General features: G+C 44.9%; 1 protein-coding gene across 1 annotated transcript in view; it reads left to right on the top strand.

Moving 5' to 3' along the window:
• Positions 1-10,134, top strand: part of LOC144782041 (cytochrome P450 2G1-like) — a 519,896-nt gene extending 509,762 nt beyond the window's left edge. The window contains exon 10 of the mRNA XM_078661170.1: positions 9,788-10,134. Coding sequence (XP_078517296.1) covers positions 9,788-9,984 — 197 coding nt within the window. The 3' untranslated portion in view covers positions 9,985-10,134. The remainder of the gene's footprint in view (positions 1-9,787) is intronic.
• The last annotated feature ends 6,232 nt before the right edge of the window (positions 10,135-16,366 follow it).

Below are 16,366 nucleotides of genomic sequence, written 5' to 3'. Positions count from 1 at the left end.
AAGTAAACAAAGCAGCAACAATACAAAAGAATGAATTGCCACCACTGACCCAGAAGTCCCAAGCAAGGACCCAGGAGCAGGAAATTCTAGAGAACCACGCCCCATCACATCCACCCACGAGTGGAGTCAACACAAGCAATGAACAGGACAACATGCCAGGTCGAAAAGGGCCCCGAGGTTGCTAGGCAACCACATAAAGCAACGCACGCATGACACCAACAACCCAAATGCATTGAAGAAGAGCCGCGCGCATGCGCAACAAAAACAGCCATAGACCGCCTTGCGTGGACGGAGAAAACCGAAAGCTGAACTCAGCCAAAGAATATGCCTAGAACTGCAGCTGGCAAGGAATGCGGCCGGGAGCCTCCGGCCCTCACAACAAGCGCACCCGGTTCCGGCAGCAGGTAGGGAATGAGACCGGGAGCCTCCGGCCCCCACAACAAGTACACCCGGCCTCAGCAGCAGGGAGGGAAATGCGACCGGGAGCCTCCGGCCCCCACAGCAAGCGCACCCGGCCCCGGCCGCAGGGAGGGAATGCGACCGGGAGCCTCCGGCCCCCACATCAAGTACACCCGGCCACGGCAGCAGGTAGGGAAATGCGACCGGGAGCCACCGGCCCCCAGAGCAAAGACACCCGACCGCGCAACGTCCGCTCAGCAGGACGCGCGGTCGGAAACAAAATAAAAACGGCTCTCAGGAACCCATGCGTCCCGCCTAAAAAGCCGACAGAACAAGCCCAGAAGTCCGCTAAAGCAGGACGAGAGGCAAAAAAAGGCAAAAGAAGGGGGCAAGAAATAAAATTATACAAGACAAATTAAAGAACACCAACCACAAAGTGCATAGAAAAACAACACTAGCACAACACTACTACCCCCAAACTCAATACCAAAAGGGCAGAAGGGGACAGCTCAAGCAGGATCCCAGCCCCACTCACCTGACCAGCAGGGAAAACACAGCACTCGGAGAAGTGCAGAAAAAAAGAACAGGCTGGGCTGGTTGATATGTATCCTTTTATAGGATTGGATGAAGCCTCGGGGGCCATATTGGAGGAGGGAGGAGAGACTAGAGCGCTGCTCTTTTATTTTACTTGGAGTTCTGTGTGGAGCCGGAGGCTCATATGTATATTACTGTGGCGAGGAAGACAGGACGAGGAGGTAATGAATGAAACAGCACTTCTAAAGCGCGTAGCTATCCGAAAGCGGGTCCAAGTTGCTTTTTTTTCAGCAGAGATTTCACCGCTGCTCTTTTCCACAGGGGAGGAAAAATACCCATGTAGAGCGAGGAGTGGATCAAATCAATGATAATTGAGGCAACTTCATCGGCTACCTGCTTCAGAATATTGGGTGGAGCTGGGTCTTTTGGCGACCCACTCTTAACAAGTGACGATACGGCCTGGAACAAGTGATATCTTTTTTTTAGATTGTTATGGAACACCGCATTTATACACATAGGAAGGATTGTATGATGTAACCACTACCTGCTAAAGCACGCATGCCTGAACTACGCATGATAAACCACAAATATGTCTCAATAATGAAGTTTTGAAGAACGACTTATTTCATTAATTTTAAAAACGAATGATCAACAACAATTCCAAATCCGCATGCCTAAACCACGAAATGACGCACATCAACACATATTGATTGACACAAAAAATACATTGCTCGAGTTTCAGTTGCTCGACCACCTATATATAATTCGTAGAAGGCAACACAAAAAAATTCACCTACAAATCCCAGCTAGCAATTTATAAAAATTGGAATGGATTGGCTTCAGTGGATTTCTGAGAGGTAGAGAGATCAACTGCAATTTCTACTTATGGATAACAACATTCATTCAGTCCATTTTTCAGGCTTAACACAGCCGTTTTGAATTGTGCAAGCTTCTCCTGAGAGCTTAAAACACTTTAATGAGAAATCACCTGAAAACAATATTTCAGTAAACAACCCCCTCCAAACCACTTCTACTCTCTAGTAAAAAAGTGTAGATAAAGAGGAAAGGTTAAGCCTGGGCCTTGATTTGAGGGCCACCTCTGACACAAATGCACTCATCACTGTTTAAGACCTTGAAGCCAGATTCATCAAAGCAAAATCGGCTCGCAAAGGGCCAGATTCTTGCGAGCGCTATTTTAGCATTTGGGATTCATCATCCCAAATGGAAAAATCGCAATTATAGAAATCGCTAAATTGCGATTAATTGCATTTAAGGAATCTCAATTTGAGATTCCTTAAATGCAATTCATGAACCATTTTAAAATTGCGAATTCGCAATCTGGGGCCGCTATTTACAGCGAAGTCTAACTACGTGGTAAATAGCGAAAACTTAGAAAAATGCACTTTAGTTCATTTTTCTAAGTTGTATGTTACACACACACATGTCCCTTGGACATGCGTGTGCGCAACACCAGTATACATTACCATTTCAGGGGTGCAACAGGGTGTCCTTTGGACACCCTGGCACCCTTGAAATTGCTTCCTTATTTGCGATTCGCTAATTGCGAATCGCAAATAAGGAATGACTCCCCATTCATTCCTACGGGCCTTATCGTAAATAAGGAAGCAGTAGAAATCGCAAAAAATATTGCGATTTCTACATGCATCCCGTTTTGCGAGTCTTTAATAGCAAATCCTTAAAATTTGCTATTAAGGACTCACAAAACATGACCATGATGAATCTGGGGGTTGCTGCGTTACATGAAAGAAGTGAGGAACGGCAGCAGGGAGGCTTTTAATACAATTCACTTCAGGCCAAGCTGTGATTTCACAAGAGCAACCAACTGCCAAACGATATTGTGTTAACTTCATGAATAATGCTAGGGTATAAAAACATTTAAAATAAGGTAAATATAACAATATTAAAATACAAAATAATTTGAGACTAATTACTAGGTTATAATAACATTCAAAAGAAGGTAAATATAACAACAATAAATTAGACTACTGACCTAAGATTCGTGGTTCAAGCATGTTGTTGTTCAGACTTCATAGTTGTAAATGAAGTCGTGGTTCATTCAGTGGTTCATTCAGTGTGTGGTTCAGTCCAGGTCGTTGTTCAGACTTCGTGGTTGAGGTTGTTCGTTGTTCAAGCTTTGTGGTAGAGGTCTTTTCCCATAGGAAGTGTAGCATCTGAGAGCTTTTTAAATTAAAAGTAAATGATTCAGTTTTGGTCGCGCTTAAAGATCTGTGGGTGCGGGATCCTAAAGGCTAGAGGGGAGGTGGGGCTGAGGACACAGTGTAGAGGGGAATAGTGCCCAGTAGGCTAGTGAGGGGGATGCAGGTATTTGGCAGGGCGGGCAGAGAGAGTCAGGCAGGGGGCTCTCGACAGGAGGACACTAGAGCTTGCACCATCCGTTGCCCCTGCAGCACTGCCAATGACAACATCAAAACACTACTAATCATCACGCTCTTAAAAGTGTGACCATTCATACTATTAAAGCCCCCCAAAGCTGTAAGAATGGCTTTGGAGGCAAATACTAATAATTGGAAATTGAAATGGAAATAATAAATAGAAGTTGTTGTGCTCGTACCTAAATTGGCAGACACCACTACCATGTGGCAGACAGTCATAAACCCCAGTGCTGACAATTTAGTGCTGGTGCTGAACACCGGAACGCACCAGCACAAATTAAGCAGTGGAGAATGCAAAGGCAGACTAGCTAAAGGAAACGAGGCGTTCCTCAGAGGTCAGCAGGGTGAAGATAATCCATGAAGATGAGAAGGTGTTACTTTACAAGATCAGTCTTTAGCTGGTTTCCTAAGGGTAGTTTAGCAGATACAAAGTTGTAAGGTTTATACATTTTAAGCCAATAAGCACTCCCTTACTGAAGAGAGGGGTGTGTCCTGAATGGGTGTGTACTCATTTGTCTGTCACATGCCTCCAAGTGTTCTGCAGCTTTTCCTGTGGTTTAAGAGTGTTCACCAATTGAGATTCGCTTCTTTTGTGCACCACGAAGTGTTGTGACTTGTGTGGTTTTCATTTAAAATACTTCCCAGTTCTGGCTTCTGGTTTCTTCATAGTTAGTGCAAGGTAGGAAGATATGTTAAATGTGCTATGAACTGCAGATTGCATTATTTATGTCTTACAGTGTATACCACATTTATCTGTGATTGCATTCTTGTGACTCCAGGCCATGGTTGCTCTGAGTGCCGATGCTCTTTTACGGCCATTGTAAGCAGCTAGCTTGTTATGCCTCATATAGCGACACAAGATTGCAACAAGTGGTCTCAAACAGTCTTTCTGTGATCTAAGAAAATACTTGCACTAAAGCCGTTTTGTCTACTTAGTCAGTATTTGGAAACGTTTCATTGTCTTTAAGTCTGGCGAGACAGCGCAGCTGTGGCAGACATTATGTAATGAACCTAAAAAGGGGCTTTAACAAACGCTGTCAGGCGAGGGGCATGTTTGTAGCCAGATGTGTGTGTTTTGATTGGGAAGAAATTGTTTGCTTCCACAAAAATAATGCGTGACCTCCACTCAGCTGGGATCATTTTGTATATTTATAAAGATGCCTGAGATTGAACTTCCAACTGCACACACAGTACTTGTAATTAATATAAAGTGACTAGGATAATTAGAAAATATATAGTTTTTCTCTGCCAGCAGCACAGATGGAAGGATGGCAGTCATTAACTTTAGACTTCTGGGTGCAGTTTTGTTTTTGAAAGCCCATGGCTACACTATGCTACATGAATTTTAAATTCTACCTTTGATAATGCAACTGTTGCCTGACCTTCAGTCAATCAATCAGGGGTTCATAAAGTGTGACTACTCACCCGTGAGGGTCTCAAGGTGCTGGGGGGAGGCGGGGCTGCTGGTCCCTCTGGGTGTGGGGGATCATTCTAAGAACGAGGCCTTGAGGTCCTTCCTGAATTGGGTCAGTGACGCAGATTGCCTGAGGTGGAGGGGCAGTGAGTTCCAGGTCTTGGCGGCGAGGTAAGAGAATGAAATTCCTCCGGTTCTGGTCTTGTGGATCCTGGTGACGGAGGCTAGGGCACGCTGGGCAGAGCAGAGTTGTCTGGCGGGTATGTGGAATGCGAAGTGGTGGTTCAGGTATGCTGGCCCTATATTGTGGAGAGCTTTGTAGGCATGTGTGAGGAGCTTGTAGGTGGTTCTCTTGCTGACCGGTGGAGTTGTCGGAGGTGTTGCGTGATGTGGCTGCAGCGGGGGATGTCGAGGACCAGTCTGGCAGCAGCGTTTTGAATGTTCTGTTGTTTCTTGAGCTGTGTCTGGGTGATGCCGGCATAGAGTGCGATCGCGTACTTGAGTCTGCTGGTGATGAGTGCGGGGGTGGCAGTCTTTCTGGATTCTGTGGGGATCCATCTGAAGGTCTTTGGAAGCAGGCGGAGTGTGTAGAAGAAGGCTGAGAAAACTGCGTTGATTTGGCGGTTCTTTGTGAGCGATGAGTCCAGTATGATGGCAAGGTTGCATGCGTGGTCCGTAGGGATGGGAAGGGGTCCCAGAGCCCAGGTCTGTTGGGGTGCAGCATGGTTGTGTGTGGTGGTGACGGGTGTAGTGGCATGGTCTGTGTCAAAACTGTCGTAGATCTGCCTGATCGTATGGTGCAAGAAGGTGCTGAGTTTGTTGCAGAGGTCTTGGGGGAGGGGGACGTCTCTGGTCTCGCTGTTGGACCTTGCAAACTTCTTGACGATGGTGAAGAGTTCTTTGCTGTTGTCTGCGTTGGTTTTGAATATGTCTTGGAAGGTCGTATTCTTTGTGGTTTCGAAGAGGAGGTGGTGTGCATTGATGGCAGATTTGAAGGTTGCGTGGGTTTTCAGTGTTTTGTTGATCCTCCATTTTTTGTCGAGTAGTCAGCAGGTACGTCTGGACTCATGGAGGGTGGGAGTGAGCCAGCTGGCTTTCTTGGAGTGTTGCTTGCCTGGTCTGTCTCTTCTTAAGGGGTGCCAGAGTGTTGGCACAGTCGAAGATCCATCAGTTGAGGTTGTGTGCTGCAGTTGGCATTGGCAGAGTGGTTGTGCTGAGGGAGTCGATGAGAAGTTCTTTGGTGGTCTTGCCCCAGCTGCGACCGGGGGGGGGGCAATGAGGGCGTTGGTGTGCGGTGGGTGTGGTAAAGGCAAGATATACGCAGTGGCGGTCGGTCCAGGAGAGTTCGGTGGTGTGGCTGTAGCTTGTGTTCCCGCTGGCAGAAAAAACGGGGTAGAATGTGTGTCTGACTGTGTGGGTCGGTGCGGTGACTAGCTGCTTTAGTCTGATGTTGGTGAGCTTCTCTAGTAGGGAGGCGGTGTTCTTATAGCTGAGGTTGTCTATGCGGAAGTTGATGTGTCCGAGTAGGATGGAGTCGGTGGATGCAAGAGCTTGGGGTGCAATGAGGTCTACAATAGAGTCAGTGAAGGGCGGTCAGGGCCAGGGACCTGTAGATGAAGAACCTTATGTGATAAACAAAAAAGAGCTTTCAGAGTGCGACTTAGAGAGGAGATCAGGCTCCACCCACTTGTTGGTTTCCCTGAGTGCACTATTTGATTGGGGCAAATTTGTGTGCGTCTCCTAAAAAAGACTGCTTGTATTGCACGTTTTACCTTGTGACAAAGTTTATATTCAATGCAGCAGTACTGAGTTGGTTATGGTGGCAAGTCAATGATCGTAGCATAAGCCTGATCTGCTTATTATGAAATATTATTATAAAGGCAGTAGGCCTGAGATATTGTAAAAAGTATATGTTAAATTCAACAGGCATTTGGATGGATTGGTATTGCTCTGAATTAAAGCCCACAGATAGGTATTTATGTTTCTTATATATAATTTTATAAATTACCTTAGTAGGCAAGGATTTTGGTGTTGGCTCCCACCTCTGACCAACCATAAGCATAGAATATTTGCAACATGTGAATCCTTGTTAAGACCTGTTAGGAAAGCTAGTATTTTGCTTTGCCAACTGTTATTTTTTATACTTTTGCAATTTTATGACTGTATGCCTGATGGTTGCCTTGCGGGAAGCCTTACACTCAGTGCAGTTGGTTATTGGTTACAGCTGGTTATTGTGACAAGCCAGTAATAACAGCTATAGGCTTGATTGGTGTGCAGGGGAATGTAATGACCAATGCCATTAATCTGACCAGTTTAAAATAAAAAAGTTACTACAAACCAGTAGGCCTGCCTGTTTATTGTGAAACGCATATGGTACATCTAATAAGTCTCTGGCAGTAGTTTATCACATAATGCTATAAAGGCCAGTGCAAGCTATTTGATTCCATGTAATATCACAGATTGCCAAAGTAGGTAAGGGTTTTGGTGTTGGTCACCCACTCTGGCAAACCCTGAGAGTAGAATGTTACTGTTATGATTCTTGTTAGGATTGTATAGTGTCAAAAACATTGGTGCAGGCTACAAGCCTTACCGGTTCAATGGGAAAAGTTATATCATATTCCTTAGGTGTGATCTGTTTATAATGAAAAGATATGACAAAGCAAGTAGGTCATACTTATTTATTCTGAAAAGCATGTTTAAGGCAATAGGCATTTAAGGGTGGATTTTTATCACACCATGGTAAAGCCTATAGGCAGGTATTTTGTTACATGGACTCCTTCAGATTACTGTTGTAGGCAAAGGTTCTAGTGTTGGTTGCCCACCTGAAGAAACCATGGGGATATATGATTTGCACTACGATAATCCTTATTATGCTCTAGTAGTAGAGATTTTATGTTGTTTTGACAACTGTAGTCTGAACATATTTGTAATCGTATTATGGTATCGTGGATGGTTCCCTTGTGGGAAGGATTACGAACCAGCACAGTAGGTGTGAGTTGGTTATAGTGACAAGCCAGTGCTATAGGTCTGGTTCATATTGGTCTAATTGATTATAATGAAAAGTTATGATAAAGGCAGTCGGTCTGACATATTTGCTGTAGAAAACATATGTTAAAGCCAATAGACATATCAGGGTAGATTGTTATTACTCTGTATTAAAGCCTACAGATAGGTATTTTGGTATATGGAATCTTACAGTCTACCATAGTAGACATGGGTTGTGGTGCTGGTTGTCCCTTCTGACAAACGTCGGTATAGAAGGTCTGTACTGTCAGAATTCTTGTTAGGCACTCTTATGAGAGATGGTATGCTGCTCTGCCAACTGGTAATTGAGTATACTATATAATGTTATGATTGAATGCCTGATGGTTGCTTTGTAGAAAAGTATATGCGTATTGCAGGAGGCCTCATTTGGTTAGGATGATAAGCTGTTGATAACAGTTACAGATCTGATTGGTTTTACTGTGAAAAAGATTTCTGTTGCTATAATTCTGATCTGTTTATTAAGAAAAGTTATAATAAATGCATTAGACCTGACATATTGATTGTGAAACATAAATGTGAAACTCAACAGGCATGTAAATGTGGGTTGTTATTTCTCTGCATCAAAATATACAGATTGGCATGTAGGGAATGATTTTGGTGTTGTTACTACCTCGGGCAAACCCTAGGTGGGAGAGGATTTGCACTATAATAATTCTTCCTACAATCTCTTCTTACTGTCTGCCAGGATGTTGTAATAATAAAACATTCATTAAATAATACAGACATGCATTTATATAAATATTTAAACCGATAGTTACACAGAGCACTTTTGCGTCCACTCTGTTCCGCCATTGGCCTGTCTGTAATTTACACTCTGCTTCCATTTATGACAGAGAACCTCATGGGGTAATAGTTTGGTCCTCACCAGTCATTGGCTATTTTGCCTGGTGAATGACAGCATTTTTGATCTTTTATGTACATCCACCTGAAAATGAATGCACTTCATTGTCAGAGCTAGTTTGCCAGTCCTTTAGTTTATAAATGTCTAGTCTTATATTTCCCCTTTAATTTTTTGATTCTCTTCTTTTTATTTTAATATGTCTTAAGAGGACACTCCTGCTCTCCAGGCAGTGCTAATGGATAGCTTGCTTGCTGCTCATTCCCTGTGGCCAAATCTCTAAACCAGGAGACCATTATGGAATACAGTTGTTTATAATATATCATTGTTTTGCCATTCCAAGATGGCCCAAAACATCGGTTAAGGTGGTGGACATGCTTGAGATTTCAAACAAAGATAAACTATTTACAACACCTTTGCCAGATGGACACCTTCTGTTATGTTTAGTTTTGTTATTGCAAGTATATGTCTGCTGTGTTTAGATAACAGCATGTTTTTTTAATTGAATTCTTTTAATTTATCTGGCACATGTTGATGAGTTTGTCCGTGTTTTCTTCCCATTTTGTCACTTGGTGAATGCAAAAATGTGTCAGTGGATTGATGAATGAATGTGTGAGTGTAAACATGCATGACAGAGTGCATGGTGTGGCTCACTGGTTAGAGGCGGCAGACCCGTAAGCAGAGAACGGCCCGGGACCAGGGTTCAATTCCTGACGCGGCAGGGTCGTGGACCAGGGTTAAAACGGACTTGATAATTCTCGCCTCGGTGCCTACTCTAACCAGGGAACACACTCGGCAACTCTGGGCATTAAGCTTGCCTCATCTCTACAACGGCCCCCCACAGAGGCCGGGGATGCCTGGTTTCACCTTGGAGATACCCAAAAAGGGACCATCTCACAGGGAAAACCAGGACGGGTTCCCCAGCGGTCTTCAGCGCCAGGATACTCCATGGAGTCGCAGTGCGCTTTACAAGTACACCCACATTTTCATTTTACTGAGTGCCTAAGCCTATCACTGACAGAAAAGGTGCATTCATTTATAAGCCAAACCTATTTGCGAAGCCAGTGGCTGTCCAATCTATCAGCAGATCTATCAGCAGTACGTGACAATCTATCTTGCTCTCTGCTTTGTCTCTCTCACTAGGGAAGCGGATGTGTCCAGGGGAGGGCCTGGCCCGCATGGAGATCTTCCTCTTCCTCACCGCCCTCCTGCAGAAGTTCACTTTCCATTCGGTCGCTAATCCCGCCAGCCTCGATCTTGCTGTCCTGAGGAGAGAATTTCGACGCACAGGCCTGTCCTTCGAACTGCGCGCTGTTCCACGGCAGATCACACAGGTCTGAAAATGCAGGAAAATGGAAAAGAGAGAACAACTAAATGAATCAATGAAGATCAAACCTGTAAATGATAGCATAAACCTTATGCTCATTATGTGAGGTGCTATATTTGGTTTCTAATCCATGGTGAGTCAGACTTTGAATAGTATTCATTTAAAATTTTGAATAAATTAGAGTTGTAACAATTAAAAGAAATCTAAACTTGAAGACCATTGTGCTTCTTTTCATCTATATGCAGAATATGTGTCTCCTCTCCCTGCATGAGTGAGTGCAATTTTAGTGCATGGAATGATCCCTCTCTCCTGGTAACACCATTGGCTGTTGTCTCAGACTTAAGACCTGTACCATAACCTAAAGTAACCTGACATCTACATACAATTATTAGGGCTCCTGGTAACCTGTGTTGCAGCATTGGCGATGACAGCACTCTGGTACTTAACACAATTTCTTAGTAAAGTTGTCAATGATTTTTCCCCATTGGTTGTATGGACCTTTGTTGGTTGACATGGAACACTGTAAGAGAGAAGACATCAACAATACATGTCTAACTTGTGAAGCCAATGTGACTCCACAATAAGGACCAAGAATTGCCAAATGTGGTTAAAGAGTTTTATTTTGGATTACCAATCAATCCAGCATATAAGCAAACCAAGCATAAGTTCAGTAGGTACAGCAATACAGCAGATATGTTGAAATATCTCAGTAGATTGAGTCGCAATAAAATAAGATACAGAATTGTGACAGTCACAACAAAAAAGAAATAGATCAAGGCAAACAGGTGTTCCATAAAAAAAAACTACCCTTCTTGTTTCTATACACAAGTCAAACATAGGATCATCTACCAAGGTTGTCTATTTAGAGAGCATAAAAGGTGTCAGCATGATCAAACTTCGGTAGAAGTCTTGGGAAAGAAGAAATAAGTATTTAGCATAAACTTTCACACTTGCAAGGATAAGGCAAGCAGAGAGGTCTATAGCGCCAGAGGTCTAAGGGAATCTCTCCATTCCAACTGTGAGAACATCAATTAAAAGTAATAGGAGATTTAGAAACATCCTTATCTCCCTTTGCATCCCCAGGAACCAACCTAATCGTTACTCGAGAAAGCCTCTGCAACATCCCTTCAGTTTCCCATCGCATCGAAACTTGGACTGTGTTCTCACCCTTGAACATCTCACAATTGTGGTACATGATGAACAGAAGGCCTCTTTCGACCATTAATTCTCCAAATCACTGCCAAGTTCTTCCCTCCAGGCCTCACTATCAGCAGTCTGATACAGACAATAAGCCATTTTCTAACTAAAAAGAAGATAATTCACCTGCAAAAAAGAGAAAATATACTGGCAAGGCAAAATGCATTTTAAAAGAGGCCTGTAGTCAGGCTCAATTAGTTGATCATTAAATATGAACTTGAATGCATGATTATACATCCACACGTTTAATGTCAATAATAAGTGTAAAACATGAATAAAAGGTTATATGTTTCAACTGAGCATTAGTGTATACATGTATAAATCTCATCCCTTCAGTGGTTTAAGTCTATTAATACATGTAAATGCTTCAAACACGTTAATAAAGTTAAGGCACACAGCGGAAAAAATGTCAATCTGAAAGAGACCATTAGTTATAGATTCCTTACCTTAGAATTACCCCCAGGTGTCAGACTGGATCAGGAGAATTTTTCTCTGAACAATACCCCTGCATGTCGGTTGGTGGCGTCGGTCGACTCTGCGTATGTCAACGTGTCGTGGTCACCGGGATGACTGTGCCTACTTAGACGCCGACCCATTTTCCGCACCAGTGCGCAGATCCGGAGAGAGCTTGGCCCGTAGTTATTTTTTTACTAACTTTTTCTTGACTTTTGTTGACATCTTTTTGAGTCTATCGACTCCTGGTGCACGAGGGATGTCACATTGCCGGACCGGATTCAAGCCTTACGAGGCCTGTACCCGCCTGATGTCAGTTACGGATGTGCCTCTGGTGCCTGGAGCACAACCATGACCCAAAGTCGTGCTCCGACTGTCGGGCCACGAATCCAAAGTCTTTGCGGATGCGGTCTCGAAATCTCTTGGAGGCCCGGCAGTCGGCTCCACACCGTCCGAGGTCCCAGTCGAGAGGGAAGTTGTGGGACCGGTCGTGGAGCCACCACCACTAATCGTCATCAAAGTCTTTGAGGTCTTCGGGTAAGTCACAGCAGAAGAGGCAGCGTCGCTCTGCGCCTTCTCCCTGTCCTTCGGCCTATATGATGCGGGACCCGAAGGGTCATCGCTCTCCAGCTCCACCTTCAGAGCCTACCTCTGGGACGGCTTTGAGATACCCTCCATTTCCCGGTGCCAGAACATCCCCTGCCCAGCTTTAAGTTTTCTACAAAGCGATTCATAGCATCTTTGGGCAGCCCGACTCCGCTGGTGTGCCATCGGCCCCGCGGGCTTGGCTGGGATCCGGATTAACGCCGGTCGACCTCACAGTACCTTCCCTGGCGGCGATCCCGTTGATGATGTCCCCGCCGCTGGTCATGCCCCCGACTTGGACAATGCGCCGGACCGAAGTCGCTCAATGTCGGAACCGGCGCCAGAAGGTACGTTTGTGCCTCTGTTCTTTCCTGGTGTTCCCTTCAGGCCTGATTGGCAACCAGAGGAGGGTGAGGAGGACTGGGAGGGGTCTGTGGACCCTTTGAAAGACCAACTTGAGAAGTCGGACTGGCGAGAGGACCTGGGTGACACCATTGGTCTGGATACCTCCCCAGACTTGGTATGCTCTCCCTCCCACTTTGGCTATGGAGGAGGGAGCCTCGTACTCAGTGGTGTTGCATAGGGCGGCTGGGGCCTTGGGCCTGGAGCTTCCTACTGGGGCAGTCAGGACTTACCTCTTGACAGAGGTGCTTCAACTGGCAGCGGCCTCTTTGAAGCCCCTTCTGCCTTTCAATGAAGCCCTCACAGACATCCTCTGGGCACTTGTTCCAAGCCCAGCACAGGGGCTCCTGGGGAAAGGATGATTGCCTAACGCCACCGCCCGGCCCTGACTGACCCACTTTTCCTCTCCCAACACCTGACCCTCGAGAGCTTGGTGGTCTAAGCCTCATCCTCCAATGGTGCATTCCCTACTGCTCCCCCAGATAGGGAACCCAAGAAGCTGGACCACCTTGGGAAGAAGATGTTTTCTTCCACCAGCTTAGCATTGCGGTCAGTGAATACCGCATGCCTCTTGGGCTGTTATACCCATACAGTGTGGGACACGGGTGTGCAAGTGCTGCCACAGTGCCCGGAGAAGGCCCGGGCCACTCTCACCCGTGCACTGGCAGAGGGTCAAGATGCAGCTAAATTCACCATCCGATGTGGGCTGGATACTGCCTACTCATGGGCAGTATGGTTTTAACTTCAGTAGCCCTAAGGCGCTACACCTGGTTGAGCACGTCTGTTTAATCTGGGGATGTACAATCCACCTTACTGGGACATGCCCTTTGATGGGTGTAGGAAGGTGGATATCTGACTATATGGTTACCCCAACTTTTTGCCTAGTATTTAGCTGGTTTTTGACTAGGTTGGCCTGGGATCCTGCTATTCAGGGCCCCAGGCTATCTGCTCTCTCTGTAAAATGGACTCCATGTACTTTAGGTACATATCTAATTGGATGTTGGGTCACTTTGTGAGTCCCTGTATAGTGTACCATAGGTACCCAGGGCATAGGTGCATCCAAGGCCTACCAGGAGCTGCAGCACGTATTATACCACCCCTGGCTGGCCATCCAACCTGACACAACTGGCTGATCACTCATCTGGGGCTTGGTCGTGTAATCACCCCTTGCTTAGGTATAGTATTCCTATACCTACCATTATATATAGACACATATGCACCTATAAGTCACTCCTATGGCAGGCCTTAACAATCCTGGAGGCAGAGTGCTTGGATTTATGTGAGATGGTGCTCTAGCTTGAGCTGAGCCTGTGATGTATTCCTATAGGTTCTGAATCGATCCCCCTATTCCTGACCCTATTCTGGTTAGCAAACTAACAAGTTAACTAGCAGTCAGCCCATGAGGCAGCAAACCCCCATGATGCAGATACCGTTATCTGACGAAGCCACACTACGGCACAGGAACGTGTTATCTGATTAGGTCATAACGCTTGCGATCTAATTAGACAAGCGATATTCCTCCAGCCCCTGATAAGGCATACGGAGTTCTCATAACAAATCAAACCTATGACAACCTGGGAAAAACCCTGCGGCCATTGTTTTGATTTCACCGAGAACTTCAGCAAAAGAATGTGCTAACGACCTGGTCGTATGACATCCTTATTGACGTATCTATGTCCATCCTTACGTCAATCTCGGCACCTTAAAGGTATAAATATTACCGATATTGCCCTATGCAAACACACGCGGTGGTGACGAGACGGAGCAGCCATACTTGCCGAAGCCCAGAGCAGAGCAGACCCCGCTGGCGCAGCCCCGCCTTCCTGACGCGCTGAGAACGAGACGCGCTGCTTTCTCCTGCCGAGAAATCCAGCACCGGCGTTTCCGGGTAGCCCTCGCAGGCAGCCTGGAATATCGAGAGCAGAGAAGAGAGATACCATCCCTCATTCATCCTAACTTCCAGGTACAGAACTGAATAACCCCTCGCAGAGAATTCTTTAGTCAGTCACTTGGCAAAAACAAACTTAACTTAAACTGTAACTTTCTATTCCCGCCCACGTATTAGGCTTAGGTCAGGTACACGGGGTAGGCGTATCTAGAAACACCAGTTGAGTACGTTTAGTCAAATGTATATGTGTATGTAATATATTTTATTCATTTTAAACCTTCATATGGCTTAGAAACCATATCCATGTTTTTACAGTATCATTTTATACTTCTGCTTTTAATGTATGCACTTTACTTAACTATAAGTATTGCAATAATATCGATCCAGTTCTCTTGTACGAGAAAAGAGACTGATCAATAAATAACACCTTTTTATTGAACACGCCCGTCTCTTCCTTTTCTCTACATTCTGATAAGACTAAAAATGCACGTACTGACTGAGTAAAATAAATTGCCTTTTGTTCACACGACTCTCGAGATACACTCTTGATTAGGGGAGAGCAAAGTTGTCATGTTCTATGGTTGTCAGAAACTAAATCCCTTCTTGTCTAATCAGGGAAGTTAATTCCTTCCTGAACATTCGAGAAAGTTTCTAGTGAACTCTGAGCTAGCTGGCAAACCCAAAACTTTAAGTCTAATATCGACAGTAGTAGACCTAGTTAACGTCTGGTCTAGGCCTATACTATTGAAGGTATTATTCCAATGCGCAGAGCCTATTGGGATAATAGGAACTACACTACATGGCGCCCAACGCGTTTGGAAAGGGCGATAAAACTAACGTAAGACATTTAAAGTAACTCAGTCGTGCTTTCTCACTCAGACCCCTTTTTCCCATAATACTCCAAAGACGTCTGGAGTGGGTAAAAGGTAATATCCGCCAAACCTCGCAGGAGGAAACTCCTATGTATGGTACTTGGTTTAGTCAACGTTGAAGGATAAAACCGTTCCAAAATATTGTCCATCTAATCTTTCGTTTCCATAAGAAACCTGATCTGCAAACAAAAGAAATAACCATCCTGTCAGTAAAATGGGAGACAGTGATGAAGAAAGAGAGGCAGTTAGATTAGCAGCTGACATAGCAGAAGCTGATACTGCACTACAAAATGCAGACCCGGAGATAATACTCATCCCGGTCATCAAAAGGAAATCTATAACCTTAAAACTTATAGAAAATGGACTGACACCTAGAGGTGGCACAGTCATATTCGTAATTGAGGCACACGAATATCGGCAGACAGAGGTATACTATTCATGGATACATTTTCCAGCAGCAAATGCTGTAACAAAGTACTTCCACTATTACAAAATAGAGGAACCTCCTGAAACGTACACTCCTTTCGAGGAGGTGGAAGTACCACTCAAATTTCAAGAGCATTTGCTCTTATTTGATGGCGCCCTAAAACATAATAATCACATCACCAGGCTCGGTCCTTTAGGTAGACCAGGAGCAACGTGGCCGGTCCTAGCCGGATACACACCACATCCAGACATCGATGGGATGTCTGCAGCAAACCTTTTAACACAGCTAAAACAACTAATAAAAATACACAGACAATTAGTCCAGTATGTGATGCGGACTTCAACAATTCAACCAGCGATTAAAATTCCACAGCTGACCCCTCACCAGGGGAACACAAATAAAATTACACCACAGAACATACAGTCCTGCCTGGGTAAAGTACCGGCTAAACGGGAACAAATACCATTCTGGTTGGCACAGAAAATCCCCCAAATAGAGGCGGTGTTTCCTGACACCACCCCATTAGAAAAACACAGGATTCTGACTATCTGTCTTCCAATGGGAATCGCAC

The sequence above is a fragment of the Lissotriton helveticus genome, chromosome 9, assembly GCF_964261635.1.
Source record: "Lissotriton helveticus chromosome 9, aLisHel1.1, whole genome shotgun sequence".
Taxonomy (NCBI): Eukaryota; Metazoa; Chordata; class Amphibia; order Caudata; family Salamandridae; genus Lissotriton; species Lissotriton helveticus.
The sequence above is the reverse complement of the archived record's forward strand: the minus strand, read 5'-3'. Positions and strand labels throughout refer to the sequence as shown.